The sequence below is a fragment of the Ranitomeya imitator genome, chromosome 2 (genome assembly GCF_032444005.1).
Source record: "Ranitomeya imitator isolate aRanImi1 chromosome 2, aRanImi1.pri, whole genome shotgun sequence".
Taxonomy (NCBI): Eukaryota; Metazoa; Chordata; class Amphibia; order Anura; family Dendrobatidae; genus Ranitomeya; species Ranitomeya imitator.
In genome coordinates, this window is record NC_091283.1 from 571700332 (window position 1) to 571724935 (window position 24604).

The 24604-nt window shown below is 44.8% G+C and overlaps 1 protein-coding gene across 2 annotated transcripts in view; it reads left to right on the top strand.

Moving 5' to 3' along the window:
- The window catches only part of KCTD2 (potassium channel tetramerization domain containing 2), a 48082-nt gene that overhangs the window by 19988 nt on the left and 3490 nt on the right, over positions 1–24604 (top strand). For both annotated transcript variants that reach the window (XM_069752154.1, XM_069752155.1), the window contains one exon: positions 4052–4177. In XM_069752154.1, the coding sequence (XP_069608255.1) occupies positions 4052–4177 (126 nt within the window). The remainder of the gene's footprint in view (positions 1–4051; positions 4178–24604) is intronic.

Here is a 24604-nt window from a genome sequence, read left to right on the forward strand (position 1 = left end):
CTAGTTATGATAAACAGTTAAAATTTAACAAATGTTTAGTAGTCTCCCATCGTTCTCTATGTAAAACAACTGATGCAGGAGAGTGGTACCGCCTTTTTATCCGTAGGTTTCCTGTCCTTGGTGGGCGGATCCCCTCTCTCCGTGGTGCCGTCATGGGCTCAGAGAAATACCGTTATCGGTAAGAACTATATTTTTCTTTCCTCAAAAATGATGTTTTAGCAAGCATTTTTTTATTTTCACAAGGGTAACAGGAGAAATTGGACCCCAGTAATTGTGGCGCAGTTTATCCTGAGTATGCTGGTACCCCATATGTGGGGGTAAACCACTGTTTGGGCACACGTCGGGGCTCGGAATTGAGGGAGCACCATTTGACTTTTTGAATACAAGATTGGCTGGAATCAGTGGTGGCGCCATGTTGCGTATGGAGACCCCTGATGTGCCCAAACAGTGGAAACCCCTCAATTCTACCTCCAACACTAACCCCCCCACACCCCTAACCCTAATCCCAACTGTAGCCATAACCCTAATCACAACCCTAACCACAACCCTAATTCCAACCCTAACCCTAAGGCTATGTGCCCACGTTGCGGATTTGTGTGAGATTTTTCAGCATCATTTTTGAAAAATCCGCGGGTAAAAGGCACTGCGTTTTACCTGCGGATTTTCCGCGGATTTCCAGTGTTTTTTGTGCGGATTTCATCTGCGGATTCCGCACGGTATTTTCCGCACCATGGGCACAGCGGATTTGGTTTTCCATAGGTTTACTTGGTACTGTAAACCTGATGGAACACTGCTGCGAATCCGCAGTGGCCAATCCGCTGCGGATCCGCAGCCAAATCCGCACCGTGTGCACATAGCCTAATTCTAAAGGTATGTGCACACGCTGCGGATCCGCAGTAGTTTCCCATGAGTTTACAGTTCAATGTAAACCTATGGGAAACAAAAATCGCTGTACACATGCTGCGGAAAAACTGCACGGAAACGCAGGGGTTTACATTCCGCAGCATGTCTCTTCTTTGTGCGGATTCCGCAGCGGTTTTACAACTGCTCCAATAGAAAACAGCAGTTGTAAAACCGCAGTGAAATGCGCAGAAAAAAACACGGTAAATCCGCCATAAATCCGCAGTGGTTTAGCACTGCGGATTTATCAAATTCGCAGCGGAAAAATCCGCAGAGGACCAGAATACGTGTGCACATACCAAAGCCCTAACCCTAACCCTAGCCCTAACCTAACATTAGTGGGGGAAAAAAATTCTTTATTTTTTTATTATCCCTACCTATGGGGGTGACAAAGGGGGGGGGGGGTCATTTATCATTTTTTTTATTTTGAACACTGGGATAGATTATATCTCAGTGATCAAAATGCACTTTGAACGAATCTGCCGGCCGGGGGTGATTGGAGCACGGGGGGGGGGGGTGATTGGAGCACGGGGGTGAGCGGACAAGAGCGGAGGGGAGCGGGGCAGTGTACCGGACAGATCGGAGGGCTGGGGGGGCGATCGGTGGGGTGGGGTGGGGGCACATTAGTGTTTCCAGCCATGGCCGATGATATTGCAGCATCGGCCATGGCTGGATTGTAATATTTCACCCGTTATAATAGGTGAAATATTACAAATCGCTCTGATTGGCAGTTTCACTTTCAACAGCCAATCAGAGCGATCGTAGCCAAGGGGGGGTGAAGCCACCCCCCCCTGGGCTAAACTACCACTCCCCCTGTCCCTGCAGATCGGGTGAAATGGGAGTTAACCCTTTCACCCGATCTGCAGGGACGCGATCTTTCCATGACGCCACATAGGCGTCATGGGTCGGATTGGCACCGACTTTCATGACGCCTACGTGGCGTCATGGGTCGGGAAGGGGTTAAAATAGAACTTTGGCCCCAATGATCAAAGATATGCATGGAGAAAAAGGACACAGCATTTCAGGAAAAAAACATCTTGCCAACCAATTAAGAACAGTGGTGGCTCAATCATGCTTTAGGGTTGTGTTGCAGTCAATGGCATGGGGAACATTTCATGTGTAGAGGGAAGAATGGATTAAATTAAATTTCAACATATTCTTGATGCAAACATAACACTTTGTAAAACGGATGAAGTTGAAAAGAGGATGGCTTCTACAAATGGATAATCTTAAACACACATCAAAATCCACATAGACTACCTCAAAAGGTGCAAGCTGAAGGTTTTACAGTGGCCCTCACAGTCTTCTGTTTTGAACATCATTGAAAATCTAAGAACAGGTACCACTGATACATAACTTAGAAAAGTGACGGGAAATCATCCCATATATTTTTTGGACAATATACTCGTCACCAGGACACTCCAAACATATTAATCCTACAAAGAACAAGGAGTAAAAATCCCATACGCAGGTATAAAAAAAAACGTATAACAATCTTTATTAAACACATATACAAATATAATATACAGACTGACTATACAAGGTACAGAAACTGATGCAAATACAGAGGACACAAACACTGTGGTAACACATGGGGCTTAATAAACGGATGACCTCAGATGAAAGGTAACCAAACGTATCACAATACTGTGCTGTAAGTACTATATGGTATAATATGAGTCGTAACTGACTACCAAACTCCACACATTGCAAGTCACTTCTAAAATTAAGTCATAAAGAAAGTGGGAGGTCCACCATTCATCTTACCCGCAAATATGTGCCAGTGCGTGAATCCAGCAGCCCCGACGCGCGTTTCGCGTTGGGCTTCCTCGGGGGGCTGTCATTGAAAATCTGTAGCTAGACCTCAAAATAGCAGTGCATGCAAGACGACCCTGGAATCTCACAGAACTGGAAAAATATTCCAAGGAAGAATGAATGAAAAATCCCTCAAGCAAGAAATGAAAGTCTCTTAGCTGGCTACAAAAAGAGTTTACAAGCTGTGATACTTTCAAAAGGGGGTGCTACTAGGTACTTGCGAGGGGCGTTCATTAAAGATTTCCTCGACCCACTTCCTGTGGACTGAAAGCAATGAAACTTGGCACAGTTATTAGTCCTTCTGTACATAGGTGCCACCTAGGCATACACAGTTCACCCATCTCTTTAAGCAACTGTAAATGCCTCGCTTGTAGAAGTCGACAGGTTGATTTCCGAAGTCACAGCGTGGGTTTGGAGTCTCATCATCTGGAAAATGCTTGCCCTTCAAAAATAACGTTATTGTTTGGAAAGGGGAGTAAGTCTGATGGTGCGAGGTCGGGTGAATAAGGGGGATGCGGTAGAATTTCAAAGCCACAGGAGCAGCCTTCCATTTGGGCAACATTTTAGTTGTGAACTATTTTTAACATTAGATATTTTTACTATTCATGCTGCATAGGCAGCATGAATAGTAAAAAGTTGGTCACACAGGGTTAATAGCAGCGTTAACCGAGTGCGTTACACCGCGGTCAACACTGCCATTAACCCTGTGTGAGCGCTGACTGGAGGGGAGTATGCGGGCGCCGGGCACTGACTGTGGGGAGGAAGGAGCGGCCATTTTCTTCCGGACTGTGCCCGTCGCTGATTGGTAGCGACAAAATCAGTGACTTTCCATGACACAGAGGCCGCGATCAATGAATATCCGTGACGGACAGACGGAAGTGACCTATAGACAATTATATAGTATATATTAGTCATCTTTAACTTTAGCCCTTTTAGAGATCACTTCATCTTAAACTTGCTCAACCTCAACTGTTCACGATAACAGTAGTCTTGACCAGGGGTGCCAAACTTTTACAATCCACTGTATAGCTACAGGATATGCCATGCATGTATAGTAAATCCAGTTCACACCAATAGGACCTGCATCTATCTTGAGAACAGGGTTATGTCACGCAACACTCCGTTGGAGAGATTGTCAGAATTCATTCATTTGTATGAGAATTCTGACCATCCCTGCAGCGAAAGCTGCATGTGATGGGGCCCCGTTTTTCAGATACAGCATAACCTTTGGATATGTCATTAATGAACAAGATGGCAATATCTCTTTTAACCCAAACTTTTCTTGCTTACGTGCCACAATAAAGAGTGTGACGACTTGTACATCATTGTTTTTCAGCTTATCAGTATTGGATCTTCTTACAACTATGGCAATGAGGACCAAGCAGAATTCCTGTGTGTTGTGTCAAGGGAGCTGAATAACTCTACCAATGGACTGGTCATTGAGCCCAGTGAAAAGGCAAAGGTAAGTGTAGTTGCTGTCTTATGGACAGTACATTCTCCCCCCTCCCCCCCCCCCATAAAGAGGATATAGTTAAAAACGACTTATTTAACCCCTTCATGACATGTGCTGCACTAGTACGGCGCATGTCGCCTCTCCCCCTTTGATGACCAGCTGACCTGTGCCCGAAACTACCGCGAGTGGAATCGCGATTCACCCACGGCTATTAAAGGGCCACTGTCACCCCCTCCAGCCGTTATAAACTAAAAGAGCCACCTTGTGCAGCAGTAATGCTGCATTCTAACAAGGTGGCTCTTTTAATTTTTGGTGCATGTATTCCCAAAATAAAGCATTTTATTACTTCTCCAAAATACCTGTTTTTATCCAGTGAGGCAGGTCCTCACCCCCCTGCTTGAAACGCCACACTGCCGTCACTCAAATATTCAGGGGCTCTGGGCGCCGCCCCCTCCGTGCTATTTTCGCATGAAATCCGGAGAGCTCTGGCCGTCTGACGTCGCAGCCAGGCTTGCAGACGCGGACATTGCGGCCACCCACCTTGGGAATCCCAGCCCCGCAGTGTTATGCATTATGCACAGTGCGGGGCTGGGATTCATAGGCAGGGCGGCCGCACAGTCTGCAAGCCTGGCTGTGACGTCAGACGGCCAGAGCTCACTGTGCCTGCCCCACACAGTAGTACACAGCGCAAGCGCCGGATTTCATGCGAAAACAGCGCGGAGGGGGTGGCGCCCGGAGCCCCTGAATATTTGAGTGACGGCAGTGTGGCGTTTCAAGCAGGGGGGTGATGACCTGCCTCCCTGGATAAAGACAGGTATTTTGGAGAAGTAATAAAACGCTTTATTTGGGGAATACATGCACCAAAAACTAAAAGAGCCAACTTGTGAGAATGCAGCATTACTGTTGCACAAGGTGGCTCTTTTAGTTTATAATGGCTGGAGGGGGTGACAGTGGCCCTTTAACAGGGTAAATGCTGCTGTCAAACGCTGACAGGGGCATTTAACATGCGCTTACGGCAATTGCGCTGGAAATCCGCCCTTTTGTGACCCCCATCACCTGATTGCGGGTCACCGATGTGTTGGCATGACAAGTGGCATGGTGGTCGGCACTCATTGCAATTGAGGTATTATGCAGCAGAGCCGATCGGTTATGGCAGCTTCTAGTCTCCCATGGAGACTATTGAAGCATGCCGAAAGTAAAAAAAAAAAAAAAAAAAATTTGATCTAAAAGTTTAAATCACCCCCCTTTTACCCCATTCGAAATAAAACAATAAAAAAAAATCAAACATACACATATTTGGTATCACCACGTTCAGAATCGCCCGATCTATCAATATAGAAAAGAATTAACCCAATCGCTAAACGACGTAATGAGAAAAAAATTCAAAATGTCAGGGATTACGGTTTTTAAGGTCGCTGCAACATTTCATTAAAATGCAATAAAGGGCGAAAAGATCATATGTACACTAAAATGGTATAATTAAAAACGTCAGCTTGCCGCATAAAAAAATAAGCCCTCGCTCGACCCGAGATCATGAAAAATGGAGACGCTATGGGTATCGGAAAATCGCGTAATTTTTTTTTTTTTTTTTTAACAAACTTTGGAATTTTTTTATACCCTTTAAATAAAAAAGAACCTAGACATGTATGGTGAACTCGTAATGACCTGGAGAATCATGATGGCAGGTCACTTTTAGGTTTTAGTAAACATGGTAAAAAACAAAAAGTAGAATTGCACTTTTTTTGCAATTTCACTGCACTTGGAATTTTTTATCCCATTTTCTAGTACATCATATTTTAAAACCAATGGTGTCGTTCAAAAGTATAACTCGTCCCACAAAAAACAAGCCCTCACATGGACATTTTGACCTAAAATAAAAAATGTTTTATGGCTCTGGGAAGAAGGGGAGCAAAAAGCGAAAATGCAAAAACGAAAATATCTTTGGTCATGAAGGAGGTTAAAAGAAAATAAAATTGAGACCTTTTGTAAGCAATTTTGATCTGTTACTATTTTGTGAGACACGTTAAATGTTTTTGTTGACAGAGCTCTATAAGGACTCGTATTTTGCGTTTAAGTTAAAAATGTTATATTTTGATCTAACTTTTATTTTACGATCCCCGATCACAGGGAAAGAAAATATGCCTGCTGTTACAATGATTTCTCTCTCTGCTGACATGATATACATGTCAGAAGAGAGAGAAATAAGATCCCCCATGTACCGCCACCTTCCCCAGTCCCTCCTGCTCTGTCTCTTGGCCCTCCGCGTCTTCGTGGGAAAAAAAATGGTGGGTGCATGTATAGTGCTCCTGCCCAGCAACAATAGGGAATTTTTCCTAATGGTTCCTTTTGATCACTGTGATCAAAAGAAAAAGATAGTAAATCAAATCTTCCTTTGTCATCCCCTTAATTAGATAAAAATGATTATATTGCTCCAAAAAATAAAGGGAACACTCATAACACATCGTAGACAACACTGAATGAAATATTCCAGTTGCAAATCTTTATTCATTTCATAGTGGAATGCGTTGAGAACAATAAAACATAAAAATGATCAATGTAAATCAAAATTAATATCCCATGGAGGTCTGGATTTGAAATGATGCTCAAAAACAAAGTGGAAAATCAAATTACAGGTTTGATCCAACTTCAGTGGAAATGCCTTAAGACAATGGAATGATGCTCAGTAGTGTGTGTGTGGCCTCATGTTCCTGCATGACCTCCCTACAACGCCTGGGCATAGTCCTGATGAGGCGTTGGATGGTCTCCTGAGGGATCTCCTCCCAGACCTGGACAAAAACATCTGCCAACTCCTGGACAGTTTGTGGTGCAATGTGACGTTGGTGGATGGTGCGAGTCCCAGATGTGTTCAATCGGATTCTGGTCTGGGGAACGGGGGCGGGTTAGCCCATAGCAGTTCTTGCAAGATGAAGGCATTGAAGCTGACACACTCCAGCCACATGAGGTCTGGCATTGTCCTGCATTAGGAGGAACCCAGGGCCAACCGCACCAGCATATGGTCTCACATGGGGTCTGAGGATCTCCTTTCAGTACCTAATGGCAGTCAGGCTACCTCTGGCAAGCACATGGAGGGCTGTGCAGCCCTCCAAAGAAATGCCACCCCACACCAATACTGACCCAGTGCCAAACCTGTCATGCTGAAGGATGTTGCAGGCAGCAGATCACTCTCCACGGCGTCTCCAGGCTCTGTCACGTGGTCAGTGTGAACCTGCTTTCATCTGTGAAGAGCACAGGGCGCTAGTGGTGAATTTGCCAATATTGGTGTTCTGTGGCACATGCCAAGTGTCCTGCACGGTGTTGGGCTGTGAGCACAACCCCCATCTGTGGACTTCGGGCACTCAAACCATCCTCATGGAGTCGGTTTCTAACTGTTTTGCAGACGTGCACATTTGTGGCCTGCTGGAGGTCATTTTGCAGGGCTCTGGCAGTGCTCCTCCTGTTCCTCCTTGCACAAAGGCTGAGGTAGCGGTCCTGCTGCTGGGTTGTTGCCCTCCACGTCTCCTGGTGTACTGGCCTGCCTCCTGGTAGTGCCTCTGGACACTACGCTAACAGACAGAGCAAACCTTCTTGCCACAGCTCGAATTGATGTGCCATCTTGGATGAGCTGCACTACCTGAGCCACTTGTGTGGGTTGTAGAGTCCATCTCGCTGCCACGAGTGTGAAAGCACAACCAGCATTCAAAAGTGACCAAAACATCAGCCAGAAAGCATTGGTACTCAGATGTGATCTGTGGTCCCAACCTGCATAACCACTCCTTTGAGTGTGTCTTGATAATTGCCAATAATTTCCATCTGTTGTCTATTCCATTTGCACAACAGCATGTGAAATTGATTGTCAAACAGTGTTACTTCCTAAGTGGACAGTTTGATTTCATAGAAGTTTGATTTACTTGAAGTTATATTCTGTTCTTTAAGTGTCCCTTTATTTTTTTGAGCAGTGTATATATACACACATGGTTAAAATTGTCGGTACCCCTCGTTTAAAAACCCTCAATGGTCACAGAAATAACTTGAATCTGACAAAAGAAATAATAAAAGATCTATGAAAATGAACAAATTAAAGTCAGACATTGCTTTTCAACCATTCTTCCACAGAATAAAAATAAATAAAACTCATGAAATAGGCATGGACAGAAATGAAGGTACCTGTGAAAATGTGACAAACGGGACATTAAATCAAGGTGTGTCCACTAACTAGCATCACAGGTGTCTACAATCTTGGAATCAGTGAGTGGGCCTGTATCTAGGGCTACAGATACTCACTGTGCTGTTTGGTGACATGGTGTGTATCACACTCAACATGGACCAGAGGAAGCAAAGGAGAGAGTTTAGAGAGTTCAGGAGATTAGAAAGAAAATATAGACAAACATGTTAAAAGTTATAAGACCATCTCCAAGCAGCTTGATGTTCCTGTGACTACAGTTGCACATATTATTCAGAAATTTAAGATCCATGGGACTGTAGCCATCCTCCCTGGTTGGGGCTGCAGGAGGAAAATTGATGACAAATCAAAGAGACTTATAATATGAATGGTAAGAAAAGAGCCCAGAAAAACTTCTAAACAGATTAAAGGTGAACTTCAAGCTCAAGGAACATCCGTGTCAGATGGCACCATCCGTTGTTGTCTGAGCCAAAGTGGACTTCATGGGAGATGACCAAGGAGGACACCATTGTTGGGGGGGGGGGGGGGACAAAACAGACTGGAATTTGCTAAACTTCATGTTGACAAGCAACAAAGCTTCTGGGAGAATGTCTTAGGCTGGGTTCACATTGCGTTAATAGCAGTCCGTTAACGTATGTGTTTAACGGGCTGCTGTTAACGCAAGTGCCGTTATGGCAGCACGCTAGCGCATATAGAGCATCTGCTAGCTCTATCTGCGCTAGCGGTGACGGACCCGGAAACGCTGCAGCCCGCGTCTCGGGTCCGTCACTCAATGATGGCTCATGGCTAGCACACGCCCATTGTGGAGGTTTGCTAGAGATGCGTCTGACATTGCATTCAATGGCGGCGTTAACGGACTACCTTACACCGCGTTATGCTGCGGTGTAACGTAGTCCGTCTAACGAACGCCCATAACGCAATGTGAACTTAGCCTTATGGACAGATGAGACAAAAATTGAACTTTTTGGCAAGGCACATCAGCTCTGTTGACAGACGGAAAAATGAAGCATATCAAGAAAAGAACACTGTCCCTACTGTGAAAGATAGAGGAGGCTCTGTTATGTTCTGGGGCTGCTGGGGTGTCTGGAATCTGTGCAAGGTACATTGAAATCTCAAGACTATCAAGGGATTCTACAGAGAAATGTGCTGACCAGGGTCAGAAAGCTTGGTCTCGGTCGCAGGTCATGCGTCTTGCAACAGGATAATGACCTAAAACACACCGCTAAAAACACCCAGGAATGGCTAAGAGGAAAACATTGGACTATTCCGAAGAGGCCTTCTATGAGCCCTGACCTTAATCCTATTGAGCATCTTTGGAAAGAGCTGAAACATGCCGTCTGGAAAAGGCAACCTTCAAACACGAGAGAACTGGAGCAGTTTGCTCTTGAGAGGAGTGAGCCAAAATACCTGTCGAGAGGTGCAGAAGTCTCATTGACCGTTACAGGAATCTCTTGATTGCAGTGGTTGCCTCAAAAGGTTGTGCAGCAAAATATTAAGGGTACCATCATTTCTGTCCAGGCCTTTTTCATGAGTTTTATTTTTTTTTTTAAATTTGGTTTGGCTCCAGACGTAGCGTTTACTTTGGTGCCAAAAAAGTTAAATTTTGGTCTCATCTGACCACAGCACTTTCCTCCATACATTTAGGGAGTCTCCCACATGTCTTTTGGCAAACTCAAAACAAGCCAATTACAATTTTTGCTTGCAGGTAAAGGCTTTTTTTCTGCCCACTCTTCCAAAAAGGCCACCTCTATGGCTTGTATGGCTTATTGTGTTCATTTGGACAGATACTTCTGTCTCTGCTTGGAAATTCTGCAGCTCCTTCAGGGTTACCTTTTGGTCTGTGTGTGCTCCCTCTCTGATTAATGCCCTCCTTGCTCAGGCTGACTGTTTTGGTGGGCAACCCTCTCTTGGCAGGTTTGCTGTGGTACCATGTTCTTTCCATTTTATGGTAATGGATTTGATGTTGCTCCGGAGGATCATCAGAGATTGCGATATTTTTTTTTAACCCAACCCTGACTTGTACTTCTCAACATCCTTGTTCCTGAGTTGTTTGGAGATCTCCTTGGTCTCCAAGGGGTTTGGTTAGTGGTGCTTCTTGCTTAATGGTGTTGCATCCTCTGTGGCCTTTCAGAAAATGTGGGTATATACTGACAGACCATGTGACACTTAGATTGCACACAAGTGGACTTCCTTTCTCTAGCATGTGACTTATGAAGGAAATTGCTTTCCCCAAAAACCTTAGGGGCTCTCTTGCAAAATGGGTAAATACATACACCAATTGTTAGTTATTTGATCCCATAAATTTAACCCCTTTACCCCCAAGGGTGGTTTGCACGTCAATGACAAGGCCAATTTTTACAATTCTGACCACTGTCCCTTTATGAGGTTATAACTCTGGAACGCTTCAACGGATCCTGGTGATTCTGACATTGTTTTCTCGTGACATATTGTACTTCATGATAGTTGTAAAATTTATTTGATATTACCTGCGTTTATTTGTGAAAAAAATGGAAATTTTGAAAATTTCGCAATTTTCCAACTTTGAATTTTTATGCAATTAAATCAGAGATATGTCACACAAAATACTTAATAAGTAACATTTCCCACATGTCTACTTTACATCAGCACAATTTTGGAACCAAAAATTTTTTTTTTTTGTTATAAGGGTTAAAAGTTGTCCAGCAATTTCTCATTTTTACAACACCATTTTTTTAGGGACCACATCTCATTTGAAGTCATTTTGAGGGGTCTATATGATAGAGAATACCCAAGTGTGACACCATTCTAAAAACTGCACCCCTCAAGGTGCTCAAAACCACATTCAAGAAGTTTATTAACCCTTCAGGTGTTTCACAGGAATTTTTGGAATGTTTAAATAAAAATGAACATTTAACTTTTTTTCACAAAAAATTTACTTCCGCTCCAATTTTTTATTTTACCAAGGGTAACAGGAGAAAATGGACCCCAAAAGTTGTTGAACACTTTGTCCTGAGTACGCCGATACCCCATATGTGGGGGTAAACCACTGTTTGGGCGCATGACAGAGCTCGAAAGCGAAGGAGGGCAATTTGATGTTTCAATGCAAAATTGACAGGAATTGAGATGGGACGCCATGTTGCATTTGGAGAGCCCCTAATGTACCTAAACATTGAAACCCCCCACAAGTGACACCATTTTGGAAAGTAGACCCCCTAAGGAACTTATCTAGAGGTGTGGTGAGCACTTTGACCCACCAAGGGCTTCACAGAAGTTTATAATGCAGAGCCATAAAAATAAAACAATTATTTTCCCACAAAAAATATTTTTTAGCCCCCAGTTTTGTATTTTCCCGAGGGTAACAGGAAAAATTGGACCGTAAATGTTGTTGTCCAATTTGTCCTGAGTACACTGATACCAGATATATGGGGGGGAACCACCGTTGGAGCGCATGGCAGAGCTCGGAAGAGAAGGAGCATCATTTGGAATGCAGACTTAGATGGATTGGTCTGCAGGCGTCACATTGCGTTTTCAGAGCCCCTAATGTACCTAAATAATAGAAACCCCCCCACAAGTGACCCCATATTGGAAACTAGACCCCTCAAGGAACTTATCTAGATGTGTTGAGAACTTTGAACCCCCAAGTGTTTCACTACAGTTTACAACGCAGAGCCGTAAAAATAAAAAATTTTCCCCCAAAAATTATTTTTTAGCCCGCAGTTTTGTATTTTCCCAAGGGTAACAGGAGAAATTGTACCCCAAAATTTGTTGTCCAATTTGTCCTGAGTACTCTATTACCCCATATGTTGGGGTAAACCCCTGTTTGGGCACACGGGAAAGCTCGGAAGGAAGGGAAGGAGCACTGTTTTACATTTTCAATGCAGAATTGGCTGGAATTGAGATCGGACGCCATGTCGCGTTTGGAGAGCCCCTGATGTGCCTAAACAGTGGAAACCCCCCAATTATAACTGAAACCCTAATGCAAACACATCCCTAACCCTAATCCCAACGGTAACCCTAACCACACCTCTAACCCAGACACACCCCTAACCCTAATCCCAACCCTATTCCCAACCGTAAATGTAATCCTAACCCTAACTTTAGCCCCAACCCTAACTGTAGCCTTAACCCTAGCCTTAGCCCTAGCCCTAACCCTAATGGGAAAATGGAAATAAATACATTTTTTAATTTTTTTATTTTTCCCTAACTAAGGGGGTGATGAAGGGAGGTTTGATTTACTTTTATAGTGGGTTTTTTAGCGGATTTTTATGATTGGCAGCCGTCACACACTGAAAGACGCTTTTTATTGCAAAAAATATTTTTTGCGTTACCACATTTTGAGAGCTATAATTTTTCCATATGAGTCCACAGAGTCATGTGAGGTCTTGTTTTTTGCGGGACGAGTTAACGTTTTTATTGGTGACATTTTCAGGCACGTGACGTTTTTTGATCGCTTTTTATTCCGATTTTTTTTTTTTTTGAGGCAGAATGACCGAAAACCAGCTATTCGTGAACTTCTTTTGGGGGAGGCGTGTATACCGTTCTGCGTTTGGTAAAATTGATAAAGCAGTTTTATTCTTCAGGTCAGTACGATTACAGCGATACCTCATTTATGTTATTTTTTTTATGTTTTGGCGCTTTTATACGATAAAAACTATTTTATACAAAAAATAATTATTTTTGCATCGCTTTACTCTGAGGACTATAACTTTTTTTTATTTTTTCGCTGATGATGCTGTATGGCGGTTCGTTTTTTGCGGGACAAGATGACGTTTTCAGCGGTACCATGGTTATTTATATCTCTTTTTGATCGCGTGTTATTCCACTTTTTGTTCGGCGGTATGATAAAGCGTTGTTTTTTGCCTCGTTTTTTTTTTTTTTTCTTACGGTGTTTACTGAAGGGGTTAACTAGTGGGACAGTTTTATAGGTTGGGTCGTTACGGACGTGGCGATACTAAATATGTGTACTTTTATTTGTTTTTGTTTTTTTATTAAGCTAAAGAAATGTATTTATGGGAATAATATATATATATATATATATATATATATATATATATATATATATATATATATATATATATATATATATATATATATATATATATATATATATATATATATATATATATATATAAATATAAATTTTTTTTTTTTTTACACATGTGGAAATTTTTTTTAAAACTTTTTTTACTTTGTCCCAGAGGGGGACATCACAGATCACTGATCTGACAGTTTGCACAGCACTCTGTCAGATCAGTCATCAGGCACTTGGTAAGCCACTTCCCTCCCTGCAGGACCCGGATGCCGCGGCCATTTTGGATCCGGGCCTGCTACAGGGAGGGGGAGGCAAGGAGACCCTCGCAGCAACGCGATCACATTGCGTTGCTCCGGGGGTCTCGGGGAAGCCCGCAGGGAGCCCCCTACCTGTGCGACGCTTCCCTATACCGCTGGCACACCGTGGTCATGTTTGATCGCGGTGTGCCGGGGGGTTAATGTGCCGGGGGCGGTCCGTGACCGCTCCTGGCACATAGCGCCGGATGTCAGCTGCGATAGGCTGCGATCCCCCCGTGAGCGCGGCCGATTGCTATGACGTACTATCCCGTCGAGGGTCAGATAGGAAAATTGAGACATCAGTAGTTTTAAGTGTTTTTGAATATCCATATTGAATCAGGAGCTCCATATAATGCTCCAGTGTTCCATGATGGGCCTCATAAGATACTCCATATTAAAATATGCCCCATATAATGCTGCACAAATGTTGATTATGACCCCATAAGATGCTCCATAGACCCATTTGCCCCGTATAATGCTCCACATGGCACCATAAGATGCTCCATAGAGATATTTGCCCCATATAATGCTGCACATGGCCCCATACAGATATTTGCCCCATATAATGCTGCACATGACACCATACAGATATTTGCCCGATATGCCGCACATGGCCCCACACAGATATTTGCCCCATATAATGCTGCACATGGCCCGATATTTGCCCCATATAATGCTGCACATGGCCCCATAAGATGCTCCATACAGATAATTGCCCCATATAATGCTGCACATGGCCCCATAAGATGCTCCATACAGATAATTGCCCCATATAATGCTGCACATGGCCCCATAAGATGCTCCATAGAGATATTTGTCCCATATGCTGTTGCTGCGATAAAAAGAAAAAAAATCACATACTCACCTCTCGTCGCTCAGGCCCCTGGCACTTGCTATATTCACCTGTCCCGCGTTACACCGCCGAGCGTCGCTGTGTCTTCCGTGTCCTCTGCACTGACGTTCAGGCAGAGGGCGGCGCGCACTAATCACGTCATCGCGCCCTCTGACCAGAGCGTCACTGCAGAGGACGCTGAAGACGCAGCGGTGCTGGCGGTGGAACGGGGAGCAGGTGAATATCGCGCACTGAGTTATATTCGCCTGCTCCTGGCGCGGTCCCTGCACGTCTGTTCCCCGGCGCCGGCAGCTTCTTCCTGTAGTGAGCGGTCACATGGTACCGCTCATTACAGTAAAATATGCAGCTCCACCCTTGTGGGAGTGGAGTCGGATCCATATTCATTACTGTAATGAGCGGTACCATACTACCATCTGACCGCTCACTACAGGAAGAAGCTGCTGGCGCCGGGGAACAGACATGCAGGGACCGAGCAGGTGAGTATTATTACACAGTTCCGTTCCCCTTCCCCTGCCGACCCGTGGGTATGACTTGAGTATAAGCCGAGAGGGTTACTTTCAGCCCAAAAAGTGGGCTGAAAATCTCTGCTTATACTCGAGTATATACGGTACTTAAGAAAAAAGTGTGAAACAACTGAAAATGTCTTATATTCTAGGTTCTTCAAAGTAGCCACCTTTTGCTTTGATGACTGATTTGCACACTCTTGGCATTCTCTTGATGAGCTTCAAGAGGTAGTCACCGGAAATGGTCTTCCAACAAACTTGAAGGAGTTCCCAGAGATGCTCAGCACTTGTTGGCCCTTTTGCCTTCACTCTACGGTCCAGCTCACCCCAAACCATCTCGATTGGGTTCAGGTCTGGTGACTGACTGGTCATCTGGTGTAGCACCCCATTACTCTCCTTCTTGGACAAATAGCCCTTACACAGCCTGGAGGTGTGTTTGGGGTCATTGTCCTGTTGAAAAATAAATGATGGTCCAACTAAACGCAAACCGGATGGAATACTATGCTGCTGCAAGATGCTGTGGTAGCCATGCTGGTTCAGTGTGCCTTCACTTTTGAATAAATCCCCAACAGTATCACCAGCAAAGCACCCCCACACCATCACACCTCCTCCTCCACGCTTCACAGTGGGAACCAGGCATGTAGAGTCCATCCGTTCACCTTTTCTGCGTCGCACAAAGACATGGTGGTTGGAACCAAAGATCTCAAATTTGGACTCATCAGACCAAAGCACAGATTTCCACTGGTCTAATGTCCATTCCTTGTGTTCTTTAACTCAAACAAGTCTCTTCTGTTTGTTACCTGTCCTTAGCAGTGGTTAACTAGCAGCTATTTTACCATGAGGGCCTGCTGCACAAAGTCTCCTCTTAACAGTTGTTGTAGAGATGTCTGCTGCTAGAACTCTGTGTGGCATTGACCTGGTCTCTAATCTGAGATGCTGTTAACCTGCGATTTCTGAGGCTGGTGACTCGGATAAACTTATCCTCAGAAGCAGAGTTGACTCTTGGTCTTCCTTTCCTGGGGCGATCCTCATGTGAGCCAGTTTCTTTGTAGCACTTGATGGTTTTTGCAACTGCACTTGGGGACACGTTCAAAGTTTTCCCAATTTTTCAGACTGACTGACCATCATTTCTTTAAGGCTACGTTCACATTAGCATTTTGCGCGTTTGCGTCGGGCATCATGCGCCCCTATATTTAACATGGGGGACGCATGGACATGCGTTGTGCGACGCATGCGTTTTTTTTGCCGCAAGTGTCGGGAGCAGAAAACGCAACCAGTTGCATTTTTCTTGCGTCCAAATTTCGGCAAAAAACGACACATGCGTCGCAAAACGCAGCGTTTTTGCATGCGTTTTGGTGCGTTTTTATTTGCGTTGTAAGGTGCGTCGCCGACGCAGCGGCGCACAACGCAAATGTGAACGTAGCCTTTGTAATGATGACCACTCATTTTTCTTTATTTAGAATTTGTATTATGGCAAGAAAAAAGCAGCTAACAGTCTATTCAGTAGGACAATCAGCTGTGTATCCACCAGACTTCTGCTCAACACAACTGATGGTCCCAACCTCATTTATAAGGCAAGAGATCCCACTTATTAAACCTGACAGGGCACACCTGTCAAGTGAAAACCATTTCCAGTGACTACCTCTTGAAGCTCATCAAGAGAATGCCAAGAGTGTGCAAAGCAGTCATCAAAGCAAAAGGTGGCTACTTTAAAGAACCTAGAATATAAGACCTATTTTCCTATCGCCACGACAGCACCCACTACGAGAGAGGGGATCCGCCCACCATCCTGACAGGAACCTACAGGTTAAAAAGGGGCGGTCCCCCTCGCTTCTCCAGTTTGGGTTCCTGTCCGGACGGCGGGAGCCTGCAGGAACATACTTACCAGGTCCACCAGGTTTCTGTGAGAACGGCAGAATCGGGGACTCTGGAAGCAGCGTCAGGGGTGTACTGTGCGCAGACCCTCTCTCGTCTAATCGGAACGTGGATACGATCCCAGGTATCGGGGAAGTGTCGGCCTGGGTCGCATAAGCGCGGCGCTTCTGTATAGATCCGGGAGCGCTTGTGACCCGGAAGTAGTTTTACTACTTCCGGGAGCGCTTGTGACCCGGAAGTAGTTTTACTACTACTGGGGGGAGAAGCGCGGCATTTGTTTAAAAGGGAGCCGCAGCAAGGGGGAAGTGTGCGCCGAGATGTCCTCTGTAGGGGACGCCGAGCACCTGCAGGTTCCTGAACAGCGAAGGAAGAGTGGTGACAGCCGCTCACGCAGCAGTGAGGTGGTTCATAGGAAGCAGTCTTCAAGCACCCTAGCGTTGCAGGCCACTTCGCCTCCTCTGGAAGCGGTACTCTTTCGTCAGCGGTGGGTGAGTGTAAAATTCCACACCTCGTGGCTGACAATTCCGTTTCCTATGTTTTGTTATAGGTTAAGAAGACCTCAAAAACAAAACACAAGCAGCATGCTTTATGCACAAAGCCATTGCCAGATAACTATGTTAAGAAGTTGTGTCAGGCTTGTATTAGCCGTACGTTAGAAGAGGAAGCTCCCCTCCGTACATCAGATTTAAGGGAGGTTATTAGGGAAGAAATCAGATGTTCCCTTAAAACTAGACGGCATTGAAGAACTGGTATGGATATTTTGTCTGATTCTAGCCCCTCTCTGCAGGAGGGTGAATGTTCGGATGTTTCATCGCCATCCTCCTCGGATGAGGAAGGAAGACCGTGCTTTGCTATAGAAAATGTGGAGACCTTAAGGTACCGTCACACTTAGCGACGCTGCAGCGATACCGACAACGATCCGGATCGCTGCAGCGTCGCTGTTTGGTCGCTGGAGAGCTGTCACACAGACAGCTCTCCAGCGACCAACGATCCCGAGGTCCCCGGTAACCAGGGTAAACATCGGGTAACTAAGCGCAGGGTATGTACAAACAGTACATACTTACATTCAGCTGTCTGTCCCTTGCCGTCTGGTTCCTGCACTGACTGCTGGCCGTAAAGTGAAAGCACAGCACAGCGGTGAGTCACACAGCGGTGACTCACCGCTGTGGCTGTGCTCTGCTTTCACTTTACGGCCAGCAGTCAGTGCAGGAACCAGACGGCAAGGGACAGACAGCTGAATGTAAGTATGTACTGTTTGTTTTTTTACGCTGGTAACCAGGGTAAACATCGGGTTACTAAGCGCGGCCCTGCGCTTAGTTACCCGATGTTTACCCTGGTTACCAGTGAAGACATCGCTGAATCGGTGTCACACACGCCGATTCAGCGATGTCTGCGGGGAGTCCAGCGACCAAATAAAGTTCTGGACTTTCTTCCCCGACCAGCGACAGCACAGCAGGGGCCTGATTGTTGCTGCCTGTCACAGTGGACGATATCGCTAGCGAGGACGCTGCAACGTCACGGATCGCTAGCGATATCGTCTAGTGTGACGGTACCTTTAGTTAAAGCAGTTAGGTTGACCGTGGGTGTCCAAAGACAATAGAGAGCCTAGATCCACCCAGGATATGATGTTTGCTGGATCATGTCAAAAAAATCGCAGAGCATTCCCAGTAGTAGATTCGGTCTAAGATCTAGTTAGAAGGGAATGGGATAAGCAAGATAAGGGGTTTTTACCGTCATCTGCAAAAAGAAGATACCCCTTTGATGATGAGATTTTGTCCCAGTGGGTAAAGGTCCCTAAAGTAGATGCAGCGGTGGCTTCTACCTCAAAATCTGCCTCTCCGCCACTTGAAGATGTGGGCCTTCTTAAAGACCCATCTGACAGGAAGGCAGACATGTTCCTAAAGAAAGTTTGGGAGTCATCTTCAGGAGCCTTTAAGCCTGCGAATGCCAGTACCTGTACCGCCAGATCTGTTATGGTCTGGGTAAGTCAGCTGGAGGACCAGCTTAAATCAAAGGTTCCCGGAGATAAGCTGTAAGACTCCCTGTCCCAGATCCGTGAGGGAGTAGCCTACCTAGCGGACGCATCGGTGGACTCTTTGAAGTTGGCAGCAAGATCGGCTGGTCTTTCGAATGCTGCCCGTCGCGCACTTTGGCTTAAGGCTAGAGCCAAGTTGTGTATGATTCCATGCAGGGGTGAGTACCTATTTGGCCCCGTGCTGGATGATATCCTGGCGAAGGCAGAGGATAGGAAGAAAGGATTTCCTAAGGTCTTTAATCCTACTTTTAGAAACGCCTTCAGAAGATGGATGCCTTTCCGAAGATTTCAGTCTGAGCACCCGGGGTATAGCTGAGATTGGGAACCAGCGGAGCAGAAGAAAAAAGGTGCATACTTCGGAAGCTGCTCTTCTTCATCATCAAGACGTAGACGCAACTATAGATAGAACTGATCTCCCTGTAGGTGGTAGATTAAAATACTTCCTTAACCAATGGACCAAGATAACTTCTAGTAGTTGGATCCTAGGGGTAGTTGCGTCAGGGTTGAAGTTGGAGCTCCAGAAGATACCTCCGAATCAGTTTATTTTGACTACTCTTGATTCTTCAGTTCAGCAATAGGCCTTAGAGAAAGAGATTCAGCAATTAATTAAAAAGCGAGTTATTGTAGAAGTTCCAAGGGATCAGGAGAAGAAGGGGTTTTATTCTCCTCTATTCTTGATTACTAAGCCTGATGGGTCCTTTAGGACTATCATTAATTTGCGGAAATTGAATAAATTTCTCCAATATCACACTTTTAAAATGGAGTCCATTAAATTGACAACTAAACTTTTTTTTTTATTTCCCAGGTGTTACATGTCGGTACTGGATATAAAAGATGCGTACTACCATCTACCAGTTTACAGAGATCACCAGCAGTTCCTCAGGATGGCGATTCAGTTAAAACATCAGGTTAGGCATTTTCAGTTTGTGGCAATGCCCTTTGGCCTGTCCATGGCTCCAAGAATATTTACTAAGATTATTGCAGAGGTAATGGCCCATGTCAGGGAGAGGGATACCCTTGTTGTACCCTACTTGGATGATTTCTTAATAATTGGGAATTCAATCTGCCAATGTAAGGCTCATGTAAACGCTATAATATAGTCTCTGCAGGATGTCAGTTGGATTATCAACATAAAAAAAGTCAAAGCTAGAACCTGCCACGTGTCAAGTTTTCCTGGGTATTCTTCTAGACTCAGAAAAGCAGTCATGTTTTCTACCAGAAGACAAGAAAGAAAGGATTGTTCACAAAGTCAGAGCAGTAAGGAAGAATCCGGATCTAACTTTACGAGACGCAATGTCCCTACTAGGGTCTTTGACATCATGTATACTGGCTGTACAATGGGCTCAAGCTCATACTCGAGTACTGCACTCCGAGATCCTCAGAGCAGAGAAAAGGCTTCAGGGTTATTTGGATGGGAGACTCGGGCTATCACCAGCCACTCTTTACGATCTAAAATGGTGGCTAGACATACTCCATCTATCAAGAGGAGTTCAATGGAGCATCAGGCCGGACAGAGTAGTCACGACCGATGCCAGTCCGATTGGTTGGGGAGCCCACATGGGGGAGGTTCTGGCCCAGGGACAATGGTCAGGTCCAGAATCCCAAAGCTCTTCAAATTTAAAAGAACTCTTAGCTGTCAGATATGCGCTTCTTAACTTTCTACCATCCCTGAGGGGTGCACATGTACGGGTACAGACCGACAATACAACAGTGATGGCCTACCTCAATTATCAAAGAGGGACAAGGTCGCAATCTCTAGGGTCCACTGCGGCTCAGATACTTGCTTCAGCCGAAATTCACTTCCTTTCCCTGTCAGCAGTTCACATAAGGGGAGAGCACAATGTAGAAGCGGACTATCTCAGTCGACATTTCCTTCGGCAAGGGGAATGGTCTCTGGACTGACAAATATTCAAACAGATAGTCAGACTCTGGGGGTTACCAGTCATAGATCTATTTGCTACAAGGGAAAACAGGCAGGTCAGGGAGATTGCATCACTCCAGGTATCAGACCGTCCATACATAGTAGATTCCCTTTAGGTCCGGTAGAGCTTTCCTCTAGCTTATGCGTTTCCTCCGATGTGCTTGATTCCTCTAGTTCTCAGGAAGATCAGGGAAGAGAGGGCAAGAATAATTCTGATTGCCCCCTTCTGGCCCAAGAGACCTTGGTTTTCTCTGCTCAGGGCAATGTCAGTGACCGATCCTTGGGTATTACCAGTAGTTCCGGGGCTCCTTTCTCAAGGTCCATTTCATCATCCCAATACGGACAGTCTTCATTTGACGGCGTGGAACTTGAGAGGGAGTTACTAAAACAGAGAGGTTTTTCAGAAGCCTTAAAGGGAAGGTGCCACCAGTTTTCTTGTATTTTGTTTTTTTGTGAAATTAAGCTTAAAATAGTAATTAAAATGTATTAATGCAATGTTTGCACTGTTTGCAAACATTTCTATATGAAAAATATTATATATTTTTCTACAAATATACATATTTACCACTAGGGGGAGCATTTTCCGTTTTAGACCTCAAGCAGCTATAGTAAGATTTAGCAGCTCTGCCCCAGGGATATTAGACCACCCAAAAGGGGAGGGAAATGGTGATGTCAGCAGTTACTGCTCCAACAGTAAGAATGAAGAGCAGCATCACAGGGCAGCACCATTTTGTGTGTGACTGCCCTGTGACCTGCTGTCTCCAGCAGTTACTGCATCAGAGTGACAGCTCGTATATGTGACAGCTCGTATATATATCATTCAAAAAATTATCTTTTTTGAATGATTGACTTGACCTCACGGTCAGTTTACCAGCACCTCCTTGTCCCTGACCTGAGTGCACACCATTTTCCTTGTCTGAGCTCGTATATATATATGCAGCATGTATGTAGCATGCATGTATGTAGCATGCATGTATGTAGCATGCATGTATGTAGCATGCATGTATGTAGCATGTATATGTATGTAGCATGAATGTATGTAGCATGTATGTATGGAGTATATATGGAGTATGTATGGAGTTTTTTTTTTTTTTCATTCAACACAGTAGCCGGATGATGGGACTATTACTGTCCCATAATTGGCTAATGTGTCAATCACTGTTATTGTAGCAGGCATCGTCCGATGGGACTTGTAGTCCCATCGGACGATGCTTGCACACACGCACAGAGACCCCCCCCCACGCCGCACAGAGACCCCCCCCCACGCCACACAGAGACCCCCCCCACGCCGCACAGAGAGGGAGAGCGACACAGGGGGAGAGTGCAGTTTACCGGAGATCACTGGGATTGTGGGGAGGCGGAGACAGAGCAGAGGGAAGCACACAGGGCAGCATGTGAGAGCAGAGGATGTCTGCCCAGAACCTGCAGTGCCTGGAGTACAGAGGAGCAGTCAGTGCTTCTGTCCTGCGATAGAGAGCAAGTGGAGCTCGGCAAATAGCACTGTACTATAATAAAATGGCAGCTAGTCCCAACTACAGCAGTGAGTTGTGCAGCCCACAGAGGCGTGCCCAGCTCACTGCTAATGTTGCTGCAATGTTACAGATAGGGTCCGAGCCGGTCTATTATCTCCTATGTCCATGGGGTGCCGTAATCTGACACTGATAGTGCCCTGCTACTGCTGCAAAACCAAGATGTCAGCCCCCAGTGCATTCTTTCTACTCATATAACACACGGAATCTGTTTTACATGCATTCAAATCTGGGTTATAACAGCATGTTATGCTACATTACATTGATTAATTAATGATCTACAAACGCGGTACCTTCCCTTTAATATCTACCTTGCTAAAAAGCTGGAAAGAGGTCACTACAAAAATGTATTTTAAGGTCTGGAAAAATTCCTTGCATTCCATCAGGTTCCAATTCCGGCCATTCTGGAATTCCTGCAGAAAGGCCGGGAGTTGGGTTTAGCAGTCAGCACTCTTAGGGTTCAGGTTTGAGCCTTAGGAGCCCTATATAATAGTAATGTGGCAGGGAATAGGTGGATTTCTAGGTTTATTAAAGCGACTGAACGTAGTAACCCTGTTCATATTGCTATATTGCCACCTTGGGATCTAAATTTAGTGCTTGATGCGTTAACACAACCCCCCCCTTTGAGCCATTATAGTCTACTTCAGTTAAAAATTTAACCTTAAAGACGGTTCTTCTCTTGGCATTAACATCTGCTAGGAAGGTTAGCGATATTGAAGCATTATCAGTTGATCCTCCCTACCTAATGATCCTTCAGGACAAAATTGTTTTCAAACCAGATCCTGCATACTTACCAAAGGTAGCGTCTAGGTTTCATAGGAGTCAGGAGATATATCTACCATCCTTTTTTGATAATCCAGTATCGGAAGAGGATAAAAGATGTCATACTCTAGATGTTAAAAGAGCAGTATTAGAGCATTTGAATAGGACACAAAGCTGGAGGCAGAGTAGGGCTTTGTTTGTTTCTTTCCAGAACCGGAAGAAGGGTTCGAGTGTCACAAAAAGTACTATCGCTAGATGGATCAGGGATGCGATATGCCTTGCATATTCTGCCAAAGGAGAGACCCCACCAGAAGGCATCAGGGCACACTCCACTCTGGCTATGGCATCATCCTGGGCGGAGAAGGTGGATGTTCCAATTGATATGATATGTAAGGCAGCAACATGGTCATCACCTTCCACCTTTTATAAGCACTATCGCCTTGATCTATCTGCCAATTCCAGCCTACACTTTGGGCGTTCAGTACTTAGTGCTGTGTCCCACCCAGATAATTAGTCTTTGAAAGTCTCTCGTAGTGGGTGCTGTCGTGGCGATGGGAAAACCGGTTTTTACTTACCTGTAATAGGATTTTACAGAGTCCACGACAGCACCCATAGATTTCCCCCCCGTATTTCATCACTGATTCTTGCACTCTATTGGAAGGTGTGCTTTTTAGAAGATCACTCTATAGAGGTGATGGTATTTAGTATTGTTTAAGATATTATCATGTACTGATTCATTGGCGGTATCCCTTGTACTCTGGAACACAAACTGGAGAAGCGAGGGGGACCGCCCCTTTTTAACACTGTAGGTTCCTGTCCGGATGGTGGGCGGATCCCTTCTCTCGTAGTGGGTGCTGTTGTGGACTCTGTAAAATCCTATTACTGGTAAGTAAAAAACGGTTTTCAGTGGTTTCACTTTTTTTAAGTATACAATTCCACATGTGTTAATTCATAGAATTGATGTCTTCAATGTAAATTTCCAATTTTCATAGTCATGAAAATGCAGAAAAATCTTTAAATGAGGTGTCCAAACTTTTGGTCTGTACTGTACATTTTTATTTATTTATTTTTAAAGTAAATCAAACCAGATGGTGATACATTTAAAAAAAAATGTTTTTATAATCTGAATTTCTGAATGCAGATTATTCTAGTCAAATGAATCGAGCGGCTGCATGCATGTCTGACCAGTCTCTCCGTTCATTTCTGGGGGTGGTTAGAATTATGGGGCTCCTGTTCTTGGTATCAGTGGAAGTTCTACTTCTGGGACACCCCCCACCGATCACAAGAAAGGGGCCCCCATGTGTGCGCCATACTTCTGCTTGAAGATCGGCCATGTGAACTGGCCCTAATAATTATCCCATTTGTTGGGTATAGGGAATAAGTATTAGGTTACTAGAATGTCCCCTTTAAGACAGGCAACTGTATCTTTAATGGGAAAACGTATTTTAATATTAAAAATTTAACGCTTCAT